Here is a 24,813-nt window from a genome sequence, read left to right on the forward strand (position 1 = left end):
CATGTGCTAAGTATGAAGAAAGATAAAAAGTGAGTGTTCCTATTATGGACATAACAGAGTTTTCAGGCTCAATTGGTAGGACACATGTACACTTACTGTGTGCTCACATCCCATCTCAGGATCTCTGATTACTTCTAAATATCCTGTCATTGCATTGCTGTAACACTGGTGCATTCTGATACAGCTAATAAATAATGAATCACTATTTTATTTCAGAGTTAATTTTTTTGTGTGTCTTTACAGTCTTTCCACCATAGAAAGCATGACAATGGTGCATTTGGATAAAATATAGAAAAAACAAATTCAAGCAGTAAAACATTTAACATTTGCCCACAAATAAAAAACACTCAAAATCTAATTTACCGTCAAAAAAAGGAGATGAGTCAGAGATTCAGTAAGATCTAGTAGTGCTTTAACTAGTGGTAATGCTATTGTATGGAAAGGCATTCTGTTCAGATTTTTCAGTAACAGTCAGCAGTATAAAATACTAAGAAAAGTAGCTTGTTAAGAGAGGTAGTTTGTTTATCACTACTGTAAATTTTATTTGAGCAGAAGTCCATTCACAAAGAATTTTGTGTCAAAGAAATCTGCAAAATCAGGTTCACAGACTTCTAAGGTAGAATTTAAGTGATCTAAACATAGACATCTAATGCTGTTGGAGGTGCCTTAGGGTATCCAAGACATCTGTATGGGCAGATATGATGCAGATCAACTGTGAACATCAAGTGGAACATCAGCTGGAGGCCAGGTGGGATATCCTAGGGCATGTCTCACTGTGGAACTGAATTGACCTTCTGGGGCATGATCCAGTTTCAGATTAAAACACCTAAGTGTAGATGTCCACATGTAAACTGGCTGACTCTGCTGAACAGCTATGTTCCACTGATGGTATTGACTAGATTTTCACTGCCTATAATAGGAGTTTAGAGATTTTACACAAATGCAGGCTTCTTAACTGGGAGTTGTATTACATCCCTACTATATTTTCTTATATAGTTATTAATTTTTATAGTAGAACTGACAGCATTTATGTTGTTATCTTGAATAATAATAAAAAAATTATGGTAGTATTTGTTCTTGCCCATTCAATGTTTTTTATGTGTAGATAAAACACAGGGGAAAAAAATAAATACTTCTTTTCTAAATGTATTCTTTTCAAAAGGATTCATTGGTATTTTAATTTGTATTTTAAATGTCACAATATTTTTTTTTTTCTAGACAGAAAAAGGGAGCGCACTACATGAAGCAGCCCTATTTGGAAAGGTGGAGGTGGTACGCATTTTGCTTGAAACAGGTAAATCTAATTTACAGGTAACACTGAACCAATATCCTTAATATTCCTAATCTGTTGTATGCCTCCTCAAGTTTTGGTTATACAAATTACTGTTATCTTTCTCAGCCTTTGCAAATCTAATCACATGTACCACTCCTTAAAACAGTGTTCTTTTAGAATAAGAAATTACTGTACACAGAGAACAAAAGGAATGTTTTCACTGAGGCTCAGAAATTCCATATATGACTCAGTGTATGCCACTGTATTCCAAGAATAAATGTATTCTGAGAACAAAATGGCTACATAAAATTTTGTTATTCATTCTGAAAGACAGCCAAGAATATTCTTTGATCTAGAGGCCAGAAGACTCATGCTCACATTTATTTCCTTCACTTAGCTATTCCTAACAGATACACCATCCTGCTTGCTCCTGCATTTCCTGGATAAACTTTGAGTGCCTGTGAAGAAAGGGGAAGGCACTGTGTCTCCGAGAATTGCATTTGTCCTGAAAGGACAGGAGAACAGGGATATAGAGTCCCAACAAACCCATCTACTACATAATAAGAGTTTCAGAATTGTTGCAGGTAAATTATTCATCTAAACAACTGTCTTCTCAGATAAATGAGAAGACCAATGAAAATGAAAATATCTAGAAATTACTTCTCTAAGTGAACTTCCATTACACTGAGGGATCTCATTGATCTTTATTATCAGTGCTTGTGGGGTTATATATTGCAAAAGAAGGTATGTCCTACTCACAGCTCCTCATCTGAATCTCAGCTAGTGCATACCAGATCTGAGATCTGTTTTCAGAAAAAAAGGTCCTTGCAAGATGCTTTCCTGTTTGGATGAATAAGAAGGAGGCAGAAAGGGATCTTCACCTGCCCTCAAAAAGGCAGGGCCTTTTTATATTAATTCACCTAAAAGAGGAAGGACTGGAGAACATCACAGAAACATAGGAAGCCCTTAGACCACAGATAAAGAATACCTCTTATAGACTAGTACACATTATAGCCTCTTCCAGAGTACACTTGTACAAGACAGTGGAGTAGAATCTTCACTGTGAACTCCTTCAACCCCAAATGCTCTGGACTTCTGCAACACTCCCCACCTTCTGCCTTTTTTATGTAACGATCCCCTTTTCCTCTAGTTCTTCTTAAAAAGACTCAGAAGATGTTATAAGTAGCTACTGCAAAGGAAAGGTGTAAGTTGGTGTCTCTGGCCTCTGAAAATCAGCTGCCACTGGTAATTAGCCCAGCAATATTTTGGCTTTATTTTCAGTGAGAAAACAAATATCTGTTTCTCAGAAAACAAATTAGGAAACTCTCCATCAGATCAGGAAATGACAAGAACTGCAGCCTTTTCTGGTGAGTAGAGAAATCCTTCCATGCTTCCAGAATGTCCTTATAAATCCTACTTCCTCTGATTTCCTCTATTCAGTGTCCCAAGAAGAATCGCATTCCTTAGGACCTTTCATGCCTTTACTTTTTATGAAGGTACATCTAAACTAAAAAACAACTTCAGTCTTCTACCATAAGGCAAACATTTCCAAAGTAGCCCCTACAAGACAAAGGTGGAGAGTCATGCAGTATCATGTACAACAGGTTCTCTGACATCCAGGATAAGCCTCAAATTTATTTATGGTTATGTTCACAGTTTGAGCCAAACAATCACTTTGTCAACAATCTGAACAGTCTGTGAGGAAACGCTCTGGCTACTCACACAGCCCTTATACTACATATGGGTATTTCAGTCTACTCAGAGCATGATTTTCAAACATGTTGCCATGAAGTACAAAACTTTTAAGGTTAATAACTTTTTCAGTATTGCTCCTAAAACACATACTGTACTATGGACTAGAAAATCCCCAATGAATCAGAGCAGCTGGGGAGAATTAGAATTCAGGAATGTAGGAAAAACATTGAGACATGTTCTTGATTTTATAAAACATTATTTTCAGGATGGCTGTTTCTTAGGAACAGTCTGTTAAAATAATCCCAAGTTTAGTTTAAGAAGCTTACTTTATATGCCCATGAGTTACAGAAATATGAAAACAATCCGTGTCAGCAGGTGAATTCTAGGCTGCTTAAGCTTTAAACAGAAATGGATGCTGTACTTCAACTATAACACAGCTGTTAATCTGCTACAGTTGTAAAACCGCTTGCATTCAATTTGCCAGATAATTGAGTCTGATGTATCAGATTTATAATCAGACGTACTTGGGGTTAAAAATTCCACCACAGATAATTTTCTTTTTCAGGAATTGATACCAACATAAAGGACAGTTTGGGTAGAACGGTTTTAGATATTCTTAAAGAACATCCATCTCAGCAGTCGCTCCAAATTGTGGCTCTACTTCAAGGTAAGTCATATTCAGTTATACCTTTGTTAGAGACAAATCAGAATAGCATGGAGGAATATTAAGATACATAGTAATTTCTACTCTTTAAATATTTCATTATACAAAAGAGGAGTCTTTTGAATTAAAAAGACAAAGTTCTTGTTTGCTAGATATACAAAAATAAGTGAATGAATATCTGAATTTCAGAGTAAACCTTTTTTTCTGACAATAGTCATGAGCATGTTGTGTCACTTATAGTTACTCTTTGTACATTCTTCATTACGAAATGACATATTTTAATATTTCACTGCAGTTCCATTAAATTGTGATGGTAAACTACAATTGAAATGCTTCATTCGTTCATAAATAACAACTATGACTGAAAGATGATGACATTTTCAAAACATTTAATTACATTTTTCTCATTTTCCTTAAATTTAAAAAAAATTAAACCAGGCAGTAACTCTTGTCATTATAGCAGAAATAATATAATTTTGTTGTGCATACATTTGTTCTCATTCCCCATCTTACTTTAATGGTGTAAAACTGATGGAACTCCATTGTTTACTTCAATTTTTTACTCTAGAAGGTAGCAGTAAAGTGATGAAACATGAGCTAGTACATAACTCAGTGTTAAACATCATTCCTTCTCTTCTATGGAATTTGTCCCCTGCATTTTCAGATTAGTCCTTCATTAACTGTGTTTGACAGAGAAGTTCCCTGCTGCATCTCCACCTGTATTGATTATTTCCGTCTTTAAATAAGACATTTTAATCAGTTCAGTGTTGGTTCTACATATGAACTATCTCATGCTTCAGTTTCCCACCTAACTATATTTCATAAGAACATTTCCTAGAGAAAATGAGGTCACGTGGCCACATTGTGTTCTTCATGTTTTCTTTTCTGAATAATTTCCAAACTTGTTAGCCAGCTTCAGTAAAGTTTTCCAGTGAGATGATGGACTGAAGGTACAAAGCTCCTATAAGTATAATGAAAATTTTGCAGGCTGGAGGAGAGGTATTCTCTTAAGGAGCAGACTCATGTTACAGCTGAACTGAATTAACAGCTTGCCTTGAGGTCTCCTTCTCTCCCTCCTTCCTATTTTCCTTTTCCGTTTCCCCCATTCCTCCCCTTCTTCTTCCCCTACTTCTAGCTACACAGTTCCTTTCCATTTTCCCTGCTTACAGGAGATTGCAAAGTGATCTGATTCAGTTCATGGATTAGTAATATGTAAAATATATAATTTATTGTATTATCTATATTTAATAGTATGTAATGATAATAAAAAATAAGATTGTAATTATATAAATATACATTTGTTTATTTTAATGAACTTGCCTCCTATGTGATTCAGGTCCCAGAGTTAGCTCTGTCCCAGGTAACTGGCAGAAATGTGCTTCAAAAAGAGGGGAGGAAGATATGGGTGAGGGAAGTAGGACTTCCCCCTGTCAGCGGAAGGGAGTTCTTAATTTGACTCAGAATGTATGGCGAAACTTCAGCCTTTATGTCCTCACTGAGCTGCAACATGAACGTACCACTATGTAGAGGAAAAGAGGGAAAATATCATACCGAAACTTCTTCAGCAGCAAAAGGGTCAGTCAGAGCTTCCACTTTCTTAGACATCCAAATCAATCATCCTTCAGATATTAATCTAAGATTCATTGTAATGTCCCATCACCAAATAAACTAATTTTCATTTTAGTATCTCTGCATTATTCCATTTTCTCCTTAGTGTGATAACCTTGCAGTCTCAACCCCACTGACGAAGTTTTTTCAAAGTACCTTGCTCTACGAAAAATAGAGCACCCAAACCCCTCTCAAGGGTTTGTCATGTTGATGGATCAGTATCTGCCCTTAGTTTTTACCACAAAATAGAAATACATCAATTTCAAGGCTTTTTGGTGCTTTGACATGCAATCTTTTTCACATGTGTGCCTTGAAAATATAAAGAAGACTGCTTAGTAGTTTCAGCTCATATTAGTATGACGAAACTGTGCTTGTAACAAGCAGCTGTTTATTTTTGCTCTGTCTGCCTTATAGTCAGAAGTGATGTGCAAGGATGAAAAATGTTTACAAAGATGGCATTCTGAGTCTTAAGGAAACCTGAGGAGCCCCTTCAGAACTCCCTTGTGGAACCCACTGAGATTCTTTTTCATCAGCAAAGGGTTCACTGAAACTTTAATCATCAATGATAAAGTTTGAACTGTGAGCTGAAGTTGAAAAATAAAACCACAAGTGGCAGGATTCAGTACTAGCACTGCTGATGATACACTAGATCTACCCTCCTCTAAAACGCCAGTTGAGTATACTCTTCAGTGAAGTGTGGGCATTTGTTCTGTTGTAGCTGAAAAATCAGTGAAGCACTGGGATTTTGGGAAACCTGAATGTACTGTAACTGAATTTGACTTCAGTGGGTAATGAATTCTATGCAAAGAAAGGGCAATTGCCGAGAGAGAGTTAGTGGCTTCCAAATACACTCCTGTTAAAGCTCCTGTCTTCAGATGATTTTCTAGAGAAGCTTCATGTCTCCTTCATGTAGACTTTTACAGAAAAAAGAAATTAAGTAAGTAAGTTAATGGCGTCAGACAATTACTGACTGGGTTTTGTAAGTTTCTTCCTAATCTTTTTCTTTATGCAGACACAATGGCATTAAATTGATTCTTTCACCTTGTTGCTAGGATAGAGTAAGATTTTATCACCTGGCATTCTCATTTTTACCATTTCCCCCTTGTATTGTTATGACTGCTACTGTACAGTTTATAGTATTAACATAGTATAATATTTGTCCCTGCCACAAGACATTAGCTTTCAAAATATAAAACAAAGGCTGAAAGATGCATATAAACAGACTGGCAGAAATGGACAAGGAAGTAATGTGACTTAGGTATTACTGGTGGGCCTGATAGGTAGTGTTCTGTCCTATATGCAAAGGGGTAACAGAGTTGTAAGAAAAGTTTTGAAAGAAAATGAGTTGGCTTTAAGGATATTGATGAGAAACTTCTTTGAAGGAGGAGAAAGTAATTTGTGTCTTTAGAAGCAGTTCATGGAGGCAGTAATACTAAATCCATTCAGCTGATACTAAAACCTATAGGACTGGTAGTCTCCTGTGAATGAGGCCTCCAGAATTTAAGACTTGTGGATAGAAGTTTCTATTGGTGTTCGCCCTTTTTTTTAAGAATATTTACAAAACTACTTTTTACAGATTATAGGTTAAAAAGAAATAAAACCTTTTGCCAGAGAGGTTTTAGAAGTGATCCTAGTGTTTTTGTGATCTTTACTTTACATCTCTTCTCACTATCCTGAGAAAATAGTAATTGAAGTTTCTGCAAAAATATATGTTTTGTGTTTGCAAAGTCTCCTATCTTTTTGGAGATTTTGGCACATTATCTGATAGAAGGAAAATAAATAACAAAATCACTTTGAAGAGCAACGTGGAAAAGGCTGAGTAAACTATATGCCACCTGAACATTTTTTTCCTGCCTGCTAATTATAGATGGAATTATTAGAAATGACTAAGTTTTAATTCTTTGTGATTTATATAAGTCCCATCATTTTCTGTCTTGCTCAGGTCTGAGTTGCACTGAACTCAATTAAAAATACTTACTGCAGTTTAGGTTCTTTACATGGTAATGAAGAAATAGCTGTTCAGGCATTACGTACTAAAGAGCAGAGAATTAGAATACTGTGCCAAGTAAGGCCAGTCTACTGGATGCATTTCATGGATGTAGTGAAACAACAGCATTCAGTGCTGAAGCAGTTAACAGTATTGGCACTTAGGGCTTTATAATTAGGCTTTGAAGATAAAAGGGATGTTGCCAAGGCTAGTAGGCCTAAAATTAAACAGACCAGCTGTGTTTTAGTTTTAGCACATGTGAATGTGACGCAGGTGCATGCTATAGCATCTTTCAACTCTTTCTCCACAGCCCACTATGCTCTCTATTAGAATCTTGCTCTTTTACTATTTCTGGAAGCAGAATTCTTGTTATTATGAAAAAGAGGATATAGTAGATAAACAGATGAAAAATGACACGAGCCCTGGGAAGGCACAATAAGCTCTGCTGCATAGACAGTATGGAGGGAGATGCAATGGAAAGCTGTTTCCTCTCTCTTCTGCTGAAGCTGCTTAAGAACCTAACATTGTTTGTACATGTACCTAATTATTCATAAATGGAAAATGCAGCTGCAGAACCAGGAATCCTTTCTTCTCCCCTCTGCTTAAATAGCTTTGGTGTCATTAGCACAGGCTTTCTTTTGTGTATCCTCACACTCTCTTTCTCTCGCTTTCTGCGGACAACTAGATCTTCCATTCCCTTGAGTACAGGAGGCCAGCCTCACTGGAAGGATGGAATAAGATTCCAGTCAAGGATTTAATTACAGCTGTGTGGGATGAAAAGAATTGGGATTTCAGTTCCCCTTTGTTGGTTTTTTGTTTGTTTGTTTGTTTTTTTCTCTGGGGACTTCTCAGCTCCTTTTATAGGCTATTGTGCAAAAGCTGTAGAGTATTAACTACGTTTATGAATTAATTTAACTTCTGTTGTTTTGGGGACTGAAAGTTTAGCTGTACCCTTACCTATCTCAGGATCATAGCAGTACTTGAGTGCTTCTTTCTGTTTATCTTCCCTGAACACGTGCCCAAAAGTCTCCTTTTGTTATCTCCTGCCACTAACTTAAACATCTAGTGATTTCAGGTTTCTCTGGGATTAAGTCAAACATGAGTCATTCAGAATTGTCCTCTGAAATTTAGGAGACTGTAGTCAGCCCAGCCTCCATCTCAGCTCAAGTCTGTCACCTTAGCACACCTGAAGGTAGCAGTTACCAGTCGGTTTTCTGTAACTGTTGCTGCTGTAAAAAGAAGAGGATGTTGCTGCTGTAAAAAGAAGAGGAATTGGGTCATGAAGCCTCAGGTGGGGTTCTTCCTGGGGGAGCAAGTGAGCTGTTTTGGGAGGAGCTTTTAGAAAGCTCATGTGCTGGGGCAGGACTTAATGGAGCTGCAGGATCCTCAGTCAGATGGTGGGAGAGCCCTGGGGAGGGCAGAGGGTGCTCTGAAGATTACCGCCCTTCAGGAAGACATGGAGTGAAGAAGGAGTAAGGATCTCCCTGCAGGGATATGGGCTGTGGAGGGGAGTGGTTTCTAAACCAGTTTTATTCCTCCAATCTACTTAATTGCAGAGTCTTCTGTTTGAAAAGGTGAGTGTTCAGATTTTTATTCTAATCAATATTGGCTTTTTTAGAGTTTAAAAAGCCTTTTGGTCTCTTTAAAGGAAGTCATTCTAGGGAGGAACTCTATGCAATTCCACCCCATGGCATGGCTGAAGTAGGCTCTCAAAACAAAAGGGAAAGGAGCTCATACTTCATTTAAAAAAAATTTGTTTGGTTGGTTCATTTTTTTCCATTAAAAGAAAAAGTAAAAAGTTCTCTGATGCTAACGTAGCCATTACCCTAAAAGCCAAGGTTTATAAATAAAGCAAAAATTTTGACCCACTCACTTCACTGAGGAATTGGGACATACAGGAGCTGAAGTTAAAATAAGCTGTGCTCTAAAGCCTGAGCTTCTATTGCCCCTGGAAGGTCAGCTGCAGCTCCAGCTGACCTGGGCCATGTTCTCTTCATGACTGACCTTCCTGGCTCTGGCGGCTCTGTGGAGAGCAGCTGTGTTTCCCTGCTTACGTGTTAACACTTTCCCTTCTGCTTGGCTTTGGTCTAACCAGTGTTACAGAAACTGAGAAAGCTGGAGTTCCAGCAGTTCAAACTCTCTAATGCTTGTTACCTTCTTGGGTTCATATACCCCACTGCTTTTATGTCCACTGTTGTGTGACCACTTTTATGCTATTACTTTTTGTGCACATGGCCCTATTTAGATTGAGTGCGGCTATGTTAAAATCAAATGTGTAAAAAAAGAATGCTACTAAGCAGGCAAAGTTTTTTGAGATTCTTAGTATTAATCCTCACTGAACTGTAGTCTGCTATTTGAGTCAACAGAAGTAAAATACTCTATTTTTCCCAAACCAGTACTATGAGGAAACATCTCTGAAGTGTGTATTAACATATGCTTCCTTCACCCCTTGCATGTTAGTCATGCTAGCTGTCTTTGAAACATGGAACAGGATGACAGAAAGCTGGTGAAGAAGTGTTATGAATCTGACATGTCATGTCCCAAACAGCCTTTACTGTATCATAAGAATAACAGGCTTTTCTCTAAACTCTGTGAGACCACAGCTGGGGAAACTGTTCTGGTCATTAAGTGGTATTAATTGACTAAGCTTGGCTTTGTTCTGATTTTTTTTTTTTTTTTTTTTTTTTTTTTTGAGGAAAGTGATAGAATCCAGAGCAGTCTCTCAAGTACACCATAGTCAGAGCAAATGGTGGTTAACAGTATAGTCTTTTTCAATAAGTTTGGGCAGGCTTTGAAGATTAATTTCTGGCCAGCTGCAGGTGAATAGAATTTGTTTGCTGCTGAAAGCATCCACTGCTTGTGTGTGCTTTGTCTTTGGCTCTTGACATAGATCCCCTGTTTTGTGTCTGTTTCTTTGATGATATTATAGGTAAGTATGCATTTACCTAGACTCTAAGCCTCTCACAACTGAGTACATGTCTCTATTTGTCTCGTACATATCTGGTAGAATTTTCATTAGTATAAAACCAAATTAGGAATAGAAGTCCCACAGAATTTCAAAGTTTTAAGGGTTGCACTCTTAGAAGGATGGCACATTGTTGGCCTGTTCTAAACCTCTACACCGTACCTGGTGCTGAGTCTTTTGTAGAGGTTTTCTGGAAGGAACTCTGCTGTTCTTAAAGTAAGTATTTATGAGACTTATGTTGAACTTGGGATTTCCTCCTCAGAACTAGCCTTCAGCAGGTAAGTGCATTGGTGTGAAAGTGGGGTCTGACAAAGAATAAAAATAGAGTATTATTTTAAAACCACAGTCTTATATGAATATTAGACAGCAAGGTTAAAGTACTTCACAATCTCCCCTGCATTTCCTTTCCTAATAATATTTGTATTGATCCAATAATTTTAACACTCCCACCTGGTAGAACTTCATTTTAGGTTTGCTTTTGGACAGTTGCACGATTATCAAGCAAATATTTTCAGGCATGAATTCCTTTTTTCCTTTTATTTTTCTTTGGGTATAGCTTTCTTTTTATTTCTCCTCCATCTTGCACATTAACTTGACATAGAATATAGCTGACAAAGCTGAAAAACATTCCAGAGCATTTTGTCATGCTGCTGGTTTTCTCATGGTCTCTTACAGCTCTTATTTGCTTTCAGCACTACACAAAAAAATACAAGTGCCCATTTTCATATGAAGACACGTATGACAGATTACTTAGTGGACCATTGCCAGCCATCAAACTTAATATATGACATTTTCAAGTCATACATTCTTTTAAAAAAAAAAACAACAATCTGCAAAGCTTTCTGAAACTGCATGCTGTTCTCTGCCACTTCCAATTTCATTTTCTCGCATGTCTATCACAGATTTTATTTGGGTTTTGGGATTTGTTATTCAATCAAGAATAACAGCAAGCTAAACAAGTGCGTTGTAGACTGTAGAAATTAAATCAGGGAGATTTCACTTCCCAGAAACTCTTTAGCTCTTCAGTGTGATATTGATGAAGGCAGTTATTGTAGTTTGCTTTTGTGTGTGTTGCAACATGTACTGTTGTTGTTACTATCTGGTATCAGAAAAAACTTGTTTAAGCAACTTCAGAAAATCAAGAAAATGCAGATGCAGAATAACTGCCTGAACTGAGAACCAGTCAACCTGCTGCAAAAAAAGTGTCACTATTGCATCAATTAATTTCTAATTTATTATTTAATATTCGTCCTACAATAACATTCATTAAGGTCTTGGTGTTCCATTGAGCTAGCCTGTGTACAAAAGCACATGAAAATAATGTATATATTTACACAAAAATAATCGTAATGAAATTGAAGTTTAGCATGGTTGTCATTCCACATTTTTCGGTTTTTATAAACATTGTCATGAAGGTGGGACAAGAGAAGTTTTAAGGAGGAAAAGCACAAAATTTTAGAACACTGCTTTTTAGGCTGCTAGTTTTAACTAAATTTTTGAGATTGCATTTTTTTTCTTATGTACTGTCTCTGTGCTGCAAGCAGAATATTTGATTTCCTTAGCGGTATCAGTATATCTACTTATTGTGAACATCCTGAATATCTTGACTAAAAACTCTTAACAAATTTAGAGCAAAAGAAGACTATTTCAACAGTAATAATATAATGGAACAGTTACATAGATATTTCAAGAAGACAGGAAAAAAACAGGGATGGTCGCAACTCCTTACTCCTACAATGAGATTTCTGTAACAGTTTCAGCAGATTAAAGAACTGGCCATTATAGTGTTTTATAATAATTTCAATAAATGATTGCCTTGCAGCAATGTTTGTGAATAATTACAAGGTTGTAATATGAAAAACTGGAAAGGCTTTAATGAAAAATGAAGTGGCAAATATACTTTTGATTAGAATAAACCCCCTTAATTCAGGAGTTTTAAGTGTATGTGTATCTTTAAATTACAGAATATATGGAAACAGGAAATGCAAGTATTTCAGAGGAACGCCCACTGGAATGCGCAGAACATCAGTCTTGCATTTTGTCCCCAGAAGTTCCTCCGTCTCCAAAGGCTAAAAGTAAATACATGTACTCAGTGAATACAGAAACTGTACTGAACTTCTCTTTAATATTAAAGTTATATTTCTAACACATCCATACAAACATACAAATGAAAAAGAGAGATTAAGAAAGTTATTGATACAGAGATGTTTTTTTCAGCATGAATTACCTATCTTGACTACATACACTGTAATCCATGTCATATAGGAAAGCAAAGAACTGTATTCTCAGAAAGGACAAGTCACTGACGGACTACAATGTATTACATTATTTGATCTTAAATCTTTTTACTTTATCTGACCTTACATATTTCATAATCAGGTAAAACAAAAGGATACTAGATATGTCAAAATACTTTGCAGACATTGTTCACATTCAAGTTAAAGACTGAATTTCCTTTATCTTTCCCAGCGAGTACCTCTTTCAGTTGTGTTACATTTGGATGCCTCTTTCAAAGATCATGTGTGTACTGCTCTTCCATTCATCTTCTAACATATCTTTCATATACTGTGACTATCACTGTTGTGTGCATGTGCTTTCGTCTTATGTTCCGATTCACCCTTCACGCACCAGAGCCACTTGAATAGGGCATTTCCCGAGTGTTGTGTTGTCCTGCTCTTCCATGAAAATCATCTTCCTGTAGAACTAAACCTGACCTTCTCTAATCATCCAAAGTAAATGTAATTGACTGCTGGCAAATAACTAAGCTGCTCTTCTTTGTTTTAGTTGTGTGGGGTTTGTTTGGTTGGTTTGTTTGTTTTTTAAACACCTTTACAGGGAGAGTTTTCATTCATGAGAAAACTAAGCTTACTGCTGCATGCTGGATTATGATCTTCATGGTAATTGTAAACAAATGCTCTAGTTCCATTCATGTTTCCCATTGGGGTACTTAACAGACATATGGTGTATGAAGATAAATAGTTCCTCTGAGATTAGTAGAATCATGAAGTCAACTACCCTATGCAATAGAAATGTCTGTCCTGAAATTAAGTATTAAATTTAAAATATGTTTTATTTCTTAACGATAAGGTCATGATCTCACATTCCTTGTTTCCGCTTTCAAGGTATAAATACTGTAAAACATGCTAGCTGGCTTTTGCTTGTCTATTTTGTAATCTGATTCTAAAGGAAAGAAATTGTACTTGATTGTGCTTCCCATCCGTCTACCATTCTTTGACAATCTAATTTCAAATAATTTAAACCAAATTTGGAAGAGGGATAGCAGTATCAATTACCTTTCTGTGACTTTCATGAAAATAGGTAGCTAGAGAGAGGAGAGAGACCTTAATTAGTGCCTGCACTGAAAGAAACAGGCAAAATTTGTCTTTCATGTATTTGTTGTGGCAGCAATCAGCCAGGCAGTTAGCGAACGCTTACTTGCAGGTCAGTCAGCACCCTTGCAGTTCCAGTTTTGTCACACAGAATTCATTCTTGCCCAGTAAGAACTATTTCAGGCCACATGTGGGATACAATGGGATGGGGACATGAACATAATTCTGTAGGAAACAGTAGTCCTGTTTCTTTTTAGGGCACTGTATCATGATTATAGAATAGTTCTTAATATTTAGGTATTTTACGTCCAATTTTTATTTATTATAATAATCTGGAATAATTTCAATTTTCTAATTAAAAAGGCAGAATATAAATAAACCTGATTATATCTTTGTTTAATTTACAAGTTTTGTGCAAAGTTACCCCTGAGTAAGAGTAACAGGAGTTTTGAACACAAAATTTCTGTTACTTAGATATTAAAAAGCAATTAGATGCTTTTAATTAACAATTTGTGTTCTCGGCTCTGAAAATTTCAGTCATAACTGGCCATAGTTGTAATTTAAAAAATATTTTAGAATATTTATGTTTACCTAGCATAACAAACAGTGACTATAAACAAAAATGATGCAAAAAGAGCTCTAGGCTAAGCAGATAGAATCTTATCCGTGACTTCTTTAGTTACAAGGATATACGTATGCGCGTTGTATGTATGCTGAGCTTAATATACTTGCTCTGCTTTTCCTTTTCAGCATTTTATTCCCAAAGATGGAATAAAATGGAATTATCTCTGTATTTTGTCAAGTCTAAGAACTGTAGTTTGCAACAATATGACTCTTATAAACCTAGTCAAGAGAAGAGTTTTCTTATTTGCCCCTGGAAAAACTTGGCTTTCACTCACATTTTCATTGCTATTACTGAAGGTAGCTGTGTTACACATATGCAATAAATTATCAGAACCTAATGCAGTTACTCATAATAAGTAGCTTTTTACTCTATGGAGGTCTTGCTGCTGCCACTGGGCTATTTGCAGAAAAGTTAGCACTCACTGTGATTCTAATACTTATTACTACTAGTATTTCTAACAGTGGCCCTCAGTTAGTATAGACATATGAAGCCCATTGTCTTACTATTTTGGTAGACTTCTTAACTAAAGATACCTGATAAATTAAGGAGAAAACATGAAACACAATGGAGAATGCACTAAACATAGATTTCTGATAGACTGCCATAGGGAGGCATGTTTTAAACTTGTGGGTTTGCCCAGTATATCCTTCCACCATTCCATTTAATCCTGGGAAAGTGAACAAGAACTATTTATAAAACATAGCTGCTTTGATGGGATAGATGTGCGTTCTTGGAAACTCAGTTCCAACGTACTTACATTTTATGGAACCTGTGTAGTGTATTAATTGATCACGGCAGCAAACATGAACCTGCTGCAGAGTATGGGACACTGATTTTGTATGTTTGTAGAAACTTTCCTTTCCTGGATTAATTTTACATTCTTGGATAGTTGCTATTTCTAGCCAATTTTCAGGATTAGAAAACAGAGAAAGGGTAAGTATATATTGTAATTCATCCTAATTAAATGCAAGGTATAGGGGAATGTAGAATTATGTAGATTACCTCCAGTGATTCCCATTCTGGAATGAGATGCCATTATTTTTGAGGGGAGAATTGTGCATGAAGATACCTGCTTAGATGATAAGGCATGGAATATAACAGATACTCAATAAAATTTAAAGAATGTGCATTTCCTTTTAAGGCATAAATTGCCCCTGGTATTCTAATTATTGACTAATGATGTGTCTGTTTTTAAAGGTGAAGCTGTGACTGGAGAATTATCAAAGCTCTTAAATGAAATCAAATTGTGCCAAGAAAAGGAATACTCTTTTGAAGATCTGTCTCATACAATATCAGACCATTATCTGGACAATTTTAGTAAAGTATCAGAGGAAGAACTTATGACCAGTGGAAGCCAAACCAAGCTTAATGTAGTAAGTAAGATGGGATACAAAGACAATATATTCAGTTATATCTGCTTTATTTATGGCACATTCAAGAAAGAAATAGTACAAGAGTCAGAATAGTACAAGTCTAACATTTTAATAGAAAAAATATAGTATGTGCTCCTTGCAGATTTAGAATTTGATGTTCCCCTTATTTTACAAAGATATTGCTCACCACACCTCAGAATGGCTTTTTATGGTACCACTAATATGACCAAAAGTTCAGGTTAGTTGTTCTTTTGACCGTGGGGAGTACAAGGAAGGGTTTTTGAGAAATAAATTGAAATTGGTATGCTCAGTGCTATACCGAAGACTAAATGCTTGCAGAATCTGATCAGAAGTGTCCCCCAAAGGAAGCAGCTAAGCATCTTCAGTTATGATTCTTATACATTTTATTATTATATAGCTTCCCCAGTAGCCTAATGGTATTAAAGACTGAGTCTTTAGAACTGAAAATTGTTGTGGTTGTGATACTTCGGTGATCTCCAACTGCAGCTGAAAATATGACTTCATTACTACTAATCCTGTGAATAAAGTGCTCTAGGATTCATTTTTTCTTTACAGTGTAACAAGGTTTAGTTTTTTTTTCTTTTTTTTAATTGAATTCTCTTCCTCAATAAATAAGTAAATGGGATTACCCAGGGAATAAAACACAGAACAGAGGGAAAATGCTAAAAGTGCTAAATTTCAATTGGTGTTCGTAAGTTAAGAAAAATTATGCTCTCATATGTGGGGGAAAAACATGGCAAGTTAAGGACTTTTATGTTCTAGAAGACTTATTACAATATATGTAGACAGAATGAGATTTACAAAGATGGTTAGCTGCCCTGAAATGCAGTAGATGCTTTTGTAAAGCCCTTCTAGATGTTTGGATGATTAGATACGTACCCCATATTGAAGTCAGTCTGAACAAAGTACTGATCTCATTTAAGCATTTTTATACAACTTTCTAGTGTCTCTCTGTATTTAGGTGTTAACTGCTATTTAAATCTGCTCAGCTGCTGTTTTGCAGAAAATGTAATCCATCTGATTCTGTCTACTCAGACTGAAATTTTCACAGACCTAAATGAAATGCAATGTGAATAGGAAGTATTCAGACACTAAATCTGTAATTTACGTGCAGCAAGCAAATACAAAGGTAATATAGGCAATACATTTTTTGAGATTTCATCTGTTTGTGTATTGAACTAGATGTGAAAACAAATCTTCAAAAATAAGGACTATTTAAAGCATTTTGTGGCTCTCTCCTACTAGTGCACCCAGCTTTTCTTTCAAAGAAAACTAGAATCAGGATGATGGGTACACACTCCCAGTATGAAGTCAGGATGCAGGGAAGAGCACGTTTTCCCCTAAAATAAACCCAACTATATAGGCCTATATGGAGAGGACTCTTTGCTGTGATGTGGGATTTTCCTGTTTGATCGAAAACATCCATTTCATTTTTTAAAGTATTGTAAAGTCAATAAATCTGTTCATTTGCTACCTGGCTGCCTTGCGTCAAAAAAAGGAAGTTGCTCCCTGTTTTGACACACTCTTTTAGTTTTGGGGATGTGCTGCTTTCCCTTAGTGTGTAGACTCCCTGTATAGTGCATGGGTGATATCAAACCCCACATGTGCTGTAAGGAGCCATGAGAGAGTAATCAGGAAGAAGCACTAAAATGAAGAGATACGTTTAGCTCTGAAAATGGGGGCAAAGGTGAATGCTGCCAAACTACTCTGGGGGCAGGACCAGCAGGCATGGTGGTGGAAGAAGTGTGACAGTAGGGTGATGACTGAAGAAACTTAAATGAATATTTATGTATGAGAATGTGGAGATACAGAGAGAAAGAGAGAAATGGAGACAGATATAGATATGGAGAGTCAGAAATAGATTCTTTGGATATGTATTAAAGAAGAGAAAGCTTCTTACAGCTTTTCCTGACTTTAGCTTTCTCCTCCCTGGGAAGCTTCTGTAAAAATCTCAGTAGAGTAAGCGGGGTCTTCTCTGTTATTCATTGTATGCTGTGCCAGCATCAGCTCTGTAGAGGTGTAGAAGTCGGGTCCCTGGTAATGCGTGAGATGATGCCATTTCCTGGACAAGTGTTGCTTCCAGAGACAATGACTGCTTTTCAACATCTCCTGTAGTCCAGTGATCTGAAACCCAAGTCATGACACTTTGTGACCCTTGGGGAGATTCTGCAAAGGAACTGGCTGTTAGCAGACATCTGCATTTTTTGCATCATACTTTTGTTCAGAGAAATAGGAGGTCAAGACTGGGGAATTTCTGCTTGGAATAATACTTGTGGGTCAAAAACTTAATAAGTTGGAGCAAAGAATGTTAGGAACCACCTAGTCAGGCTAGCATGGGCATGTGAAAGAGAAAGCATCAGGAAGCAGAGTGTGTTTCAAAGCGTTTTGGTTTTTTTTGTTGGTTTTTTTGTTTGTTTGTTTTGGTTTTTGTAACAGATTCTTTTGAAGAGAGCCAAATCACCTGTGGTACTGCTCTGGCTAAATAAGGTTTAGATTGATTCAGGACTGCAGAAAGGAGTGTCTGTCTGTCTAGGATCCAAGCCTGGAATTCTCTCCTGAATCTAAGTGCCAACCTCTTTTATTTGAAAGAGCAAGGCTCACTGTTTTTGTTTAGTGTAAGGGTAGTGAGGATGCCTGCTTTTAATGCACTAACAAAAGTAAAAGGCTTCATCTGGAAAGTGGAAGAGTGGGGTTCCGTTCTCTCTGTGGCGTAAGGGTGGGTTTTAACATCGCATTTATAGTCTCCCAAATAAAAGGACAGAGCATCAGCCTATTGATCCCCTCCAGTATTCTTTCTGAATTTTACAACCACTGGAAAAATACCAGTGCAATCCTGAGAGCAAGACTTGAGACTCCCTATTCACTAGTAAATTCTGTTCCTTTTCTGGCCTCAGATGTCTTGCATTGTTTGTTGCTCAGTGATACAGCACTGGTAGAATACTACATTTTCTTTTGAAGAAGTTGTGGGTTGGAACTCTCTTAGGCCAAGGACAGAACTGAATCCATTCTTCCATTTGCTGAGTTATTGGACAATTAGTTATCCAACCACTTAGCAAGTTGTTCTGTTATGTTTGGACTAATGGACTTCCTTCTTTTCATCAAATTTTGCATTGAAAACACTACACATTTTATTACTTAATATGTTTCTGTTGACCAGGTGTGCGACGTGTGGTGCAAGGTGTTAACAAAACCAGAGGTTTATGTGCTTATGGTATTTCAGAGTCGCATACGAAGCAGAGTTTGCACAACTCTGAGGTTAGGTGAAACTGAAAAAGAGCTTGCTGGATGAAAATTTTGAATTTAGTCACCCTAACTCCAAATTACTAGCCAGCTCTGTATTGACTCTTAAGTTTCCTCAGGACATGGAAGAGCTAAATAGGAAAATTGAGGACTGGAAGGCATGAACATCTGGGAGGGAGAGGGTACAATGGAGCAGTAGGAGTAAGGAGAATGAGAATAGACATCACAGCGTAGATGTGAATAGGTACAGATCTGGAGATGAATAAAAGTGTCCCCACAGGACACTTCCATTCCAAAAGCTTAAAGGGAAACTGGGAAAATTTTGGGGTTCTGGAAAAGCAGACTGTGTTAGCTTCCTGAATGAGGAGAGCAGCTAATGAAGAGGAGGAAAACTGTGCATGCTTGTTTGTTGAATAGCACAAAGTCAGAGGAGAATAAGTTAATGTGATCTTTTGTTTGAAGAGTACATTATAAAGAATAAAATAGTCAAGTTAAAGCTACACTGGAAACTTTATCGTTTCAGTGCTTGATTTTGCAACTCTGGCTATGTTTCACTGTACTTTTGATGTGCTGTCATGTAAAATATTAGTTCCATGTTTCTTAGTCTATTTTCACCAGTCATTAAAATATGTATATTATGAGATATCACACAACAACCCCCCTGTTTGTTGTCTACACAAAATTAAAGGCCAGATTGAACATAATTTTGCAACTGAAAATGTGGGTTATTATGCTACTTTGGAGAGAACTCCAAAAAGGCATTTATATACCTAGGCATCATTTCAGTTGGAATTGCTCATTTTTCTCAAAGGCTTGTACACTGGGTGGGGTTGATAGATAGTGGACTCATAGATTTTTTTTTTTTTTTTTTTTTTTTTTTTTTTTTTTTTTTTTTTTTACTCCCAGTTCCTTTCTGCCTCTTTTTCCAATTTTGGTCATTGTGACTTAAATACACTCTTTAGTTCCCCTGTGCATGCAAAGACATGGAAAGCCCTGATAGCTGCTGCACAGACGATCTGGGAAAGCTTTATACTTGTGTGTTGTTCAGTGCTGACATATTGCATATATTTTCTATGTTTGATAAATACAAAACTTGCACTCCAAGTAACTCGGATTTAATTGTTCAGCAAGTCAGAAAAGGAATTGTGCTTCAAAACATATTCCAGAAAACATGAAGTGGAAAAAGATGTAGGGAAATCCTTGATTGTATTGCAGTTTAGTTAACTTAAGTGTTTCCTTTTTAAAAAAATAAGCTGTTTTAAGTATGATTGCTAGCAAAATTAGCTTTTGACAATAACTCACAGTAGTTTCAGGTTTTTTTTTTTTTTTTTTTTTTTTTTTTAAGTATGATTTAAAAAATATTTATTTTCCAATAGATGGCAGTCTGGCTCAGTAATTTCAAGAACAAAAGCAGCCATCTTGTATAAGAGTTTTCCAACTTTTTTTCATTGCTACGTTAAAATCATGCATTTTAACACAGTTGATAGTACAAACTGCTTAAAATTAAACAGCTGTAATTCTTATAAGAGGAAAATTTATTGAACATCATGGTATACATTTGAACTACAAACTAAAATATCAGGGCTAAATTTAGAGGTGCATTATAACGCAGAGGTTACACATCAAGTGTGTATTCAAAAAAATCTGTGTGAATTCAAGAGCAAGTAAGAAAATGTAAATAGGTATAACATGCAAAGCAGGGATCCAGAAAAATTAAGTGTCAGGAACATGAACAGAAGAATGTCAAAGTGTATATTGTGAGGAATGTTCCTGAGCTCCTGCGAGTAAATTGCTTTAATTTAAACTCCTCTGTCCTTGGAGTACTAACATCATTAACGGTTTCTTGTCAGGTTTGAGGTTCCTGTGTATGTATTCATGTGAGAACAAATTATTCTAAATGTAATATTAAAAACAGAAATATGCTGTATTTATTGCAATGTATTTGCTCATTGTGTTTCTTAATTAAAAAAAAAAAAAAAAGAGAAAAAAGAAGTATGGGCTTTATGTCCATGTAAGAAAAAGCTCCTGTGGATACCAGAGAATGATATGTTACTTTATATTTGCTTTGGACAGCCTGTGGTTGCAAAACAAAAAATAAGATATTGAGAACTTCTACACTTCCGTATGTGTGTGTATGAGTGTATATATATGTATTTGCAAGATGTGCATATTGATACAATACATCTCAATCTTTTCATAAATTTGATATTTTGTTTTAATGATTTTTTCTTAAAATTGGCTCTTAAAAGAGGTTCATCTTATTCTGTGTTCAAAAGTTTATTATATATTTCCAGTCCTTACTTAAGAATGAATTTGAAAAGTGTTGTTTTCTTTTCACTCAGTAACAATAACTATTCTCTGTCTTTTTTGAGGTCATGAGATTTTTTTTGAACTGAAACTAATTTAAAAATACTTAAAATCTGCCATATAAACTTAATAAAACTGAAGCTCCAAATTAAGTATTTTGTTCAGATCAGTTCCTTTAATCTGGTGTAGTATGGGGTTGCTTGCAATGTTTTCTTTTACATTTATGCTGTTGTGTTCAGAAGCATAATACATAAACTACATTATTGATTTGTAAGTGCAAATGCAATATCTTACTGTCTTTGGATATGTGACATGAGTTTAGATTAAAGAAGACATAGTTCCAGAAAGTGCTTTTGTGCTGTTAACAGCAGAGTATATGTTAAAGGATTTTACTTAATTACCTGGAATAAATACTGAGAAACTTAAGTTGTAAGGTGGCCCCCTCCCCCTTTTTTTATTTGCTTACAGAATAAAACTGAAAATAGTAAAAACATGTGGGATTATAGTGACTGCACTACAGAGGGATTTCACAGAAGTGGCAGCAGTATATCTGATTAAATTTAATGTGGTTATATAATAGATAATAAAGGCTGGCAGCAGTAATTTAAATTTAAACATGAAGAAAGGTTCTGTGTTGTCTCAGGAAAAAGATTTAGATTTCATCACAGGCATATAAATGCCAATTTCTGCTTACTGCTGTCATCCAGAAAGGGAAGTTGATACTTATGTACATTAAGAGAGAGTGAAAAAAATATACTTAAAACCACCTTATATTAGCATTGTTGAAAACAGTGATGATACATATTCAAAGAGAAGATTCACTTTTTGCTCTCATGTCAGAAAATCAAGAAGATGAGGGTACGTAAAGGCAATAAAACTATGACCATGTTTGGTTTGTATCTAAGGGGAAATTTGAAAGATAGAATTGTGTGGTTTTGATAGAAGATGGCAAGAATGAATATATTAGAGGTGAATAAGATTTATGCATGGTCCTTTAGAAGTCAGTTATTCTTGTTCTTTGCCTTAGAGGAAAAAAATGAATAATTATTTTTGATAAAAAGCACACATATAAAAAAAATTTTTTTTAATTTTGCAAAGTAATAATCATTGGAATTTGTTGAAAAATATTGAGGTAAACGATTTAGTAACATTATTCAATAATACTGATTTTTTTTTTTTTTTAACATATTTAAATAAATAGTGGCTGGGCTGAAATATTGTAATGGCTAAGAGTGACCAAATACGCTGGAGTAAAATGATTGCTGTCTTGGATCAAAAGTGGTAGCATTTAACAATATCACGCAATTGCATATAGGCATTATTGAGAGAATGAGACAAAATTCCACGTGACGATGATGATGAGCAAGCCATAAGTATATACAATGGCTGACTAATGAGGATACATTAAAAACACATTCAAGAACAATTTTGGTTACTTATTCGTTAGGGAATAGTAAGACAATCAGGCCTGATTGTTTGGGACTTCACGGAGAGAAGCAGATAAATTTTAAATTACTTAATATAGTAACATTTATTGAATTTGATAATACAGCTTCACTATATTTTGCAGGTATTTATGATGTTAAAAAAAAAAGAGGAGAATTGTACTGAGGGTCAGTGTTTGGAATATTGTTGCTTTACTTAATTCCCCTTTTATAATAGTGATAGATAATTTATGTATTGCCAAATTTTGATATTGCAAGAATCTTGTATTAAATTGCTCTTTAACTCTTAGATGTAGTTCAGTTATGAATCTAGTTTTACAGGCATATACTGACTCTTATTTCCGTGGGAAGTAAAAATATGAAGGCCATCTCTCCCAGGGTATATAAACCTTACTTTTCCCTTGTTGCGAAGGTCTACCCACTCTCTGAAGATAAGATTATATAACTTTAAAAATTGTTTTTAAAAGCTACCACCCAACTAAAAGCCATCTGTTAGTCCCAGTTTTTAATGCGCACAGCGGTATTTCCCACTGAGAAGAACTGTTGTTGCTGTTATTTTTTTCATTAGACATTTATAATGTGACATCCAGTACCAAGCACCCACTTGGTCAATATAGAATGATATACTTGCTCTAAGCTACTTTACAAAATGATTTCTAAATTCTATCTAAACGTGAGCTGGTCATTACAAAGAAGCAGAGTGAAGTGTACCAACTTCATTCAAATTTTTGTCCCTTCTGTTAGGTAGCTTACCTAGCTGAGGGAAGTTCAGACATTTTTAATGTATCCTTTCCTAACGTATGTTCTATAGTTATTAAAATATTTTTTATTTTAAAAAGTTTAATTTAAAATTAAATTACTTAAAATATTAAAATATTTTTTATTTTAAAAAATTTTTTGTATCTATAGGTTATACTATGCTTCAGTAGTGTTGTAAAGATTTCTGTGGTGGAGGGATCCTAACAGCAGCCGTGTGGAACTCTACACACAATAATTTGCCTGGTGGCGTGCTTCACAGCCAACTAAATTAGCCTGCAGCTCCCTGCTGCTGTGATTTCTGGAAGAAGTATTGCTAGACAATCCTCCAGCGTGCTGCGTAGACATACCCTGTGAGATAGTCAGCACTTATTTAAGAATATAAAATCCCGAAACGTGACAACACTTAGTATGGTTTAAACTGTATGGAGTAAAGTATAACTAGGGGAAGGTTCTGGCCAAGCCACCAGTTCATCTAATCTGCATTAAAAAGTACCTACTCCTTTTCCACTAGAATGATTTTCTGGAATATTTTACCAGTCTGTCCAATTATGTATGTGTGTGGCAAATTCCTTGACTATCAGATACTTGCAGGAAAATAGCTTACAGACAAATGAATCTCTCTGAATGCTGTTATGTGTTTAGCTTGGACTGGTGAATCCTAAATGTATCTAATCCTTTTGCTCCAATCTGTCACATTGTTTACTGTGATGACCCTGTATTACTATGTTTTGCAGAACGTGCTGTATGTACAGGCATTTTCTTTTATTTGCTGAGTATATGCTTCCATTTATTCTTATATAGTAAAACCTGAAAGACTAGAAAAGAACAAATAGTTTGTGCACACCCTCCATAACTTGCAATACTTCAGGCTTGTTCTTTCTTAAAGCTTTCTTTTTCCTGACTAAGTAATCCTTGCATTTTCAAGTTTATTTTGTATGTAAATCTTGCCATGCTACCAACTACTTCACTTGCCCTGCTGTGGACTCTTTCATCTTGGCTAAATCTCTTTTACATAAGGATCTCAGATATGGGTGTAGCATTTTTTCCATATAAAGTAATTATAATATAAGCTTTTAAGATCAAAGAGCTTGTTTGTCTTTATGGCTATAAAGCTGTATGTAAATTCAGGGTGCTCTGGAAATGATTAGTAATATTTTATCTACTCAAGAATCCTGTTGGAGAGCTATGTGTTATTAAATTAACCACAGTAGATTTTTGCATTTTTTTCACAAGGACCATTTTAGTTCAGAGACTGTCATATGTTGTAGTACTGAGGACATATGTAATTTGAAGACTAACCTCTGTTTCATTATACTTGGATGAATACCAAAGAAATCTACTAATCTCAACAGGATTAGCCAGGATCTGAGGACTCTGTGAGGACTGATCTTGAGATCATCTTCCAAATATGAAGTATATTTGCTTTAGTTAAATATCTTTTTGTGTGTTATTCAGTGCTTTAGAGAACCTTCTTTTTCATCCCTATTTGTGCCTTTTTTTTTTTTTTTTTTTTTTTTTTTTT

At 35.7% G+C, this 24,813-nt stretch overlaps 1 protein-coding gene across 1 annotated transcript in view; it reads left to right on the forward strand.

Annotated features, from left to right (window-relative positions):
* The window catches only part of ANKS1B (ankyrin repeat and sterile alpha motif domain containing 1B), a gene marked incomplete at both ends in the record, with an annotated part of 442,459 nt that overhangs the window by 71,024 nt on the left and 346,622 nt on the right, over nt 1–24,813 (forward strand). Inside the window, 4 exon segments of the mRNA XM_082308774.1 lie at nt 1,219–1,294; nt 3,534–3,635; nt 12,157–12,267; nt 15,344–15,519. Coding sequence (XP_082164900.1) covers nt 1,219–1,294; nt 3,534–3,635; nt 12,157–12,267; nt 15,344–15,519 — 465 coding nt within the window.

This window comes from Platalea leucorodia, assembly GCF_965183815.1.
Source record: "Platalea leucorodia genome assembly, chromosome: 4".
NCBI lineage: Eukaryota > Metazoa > Chordata > Aves > Pelecaniformes > Threskiornithidae > Platalea > Platalea leucorodia.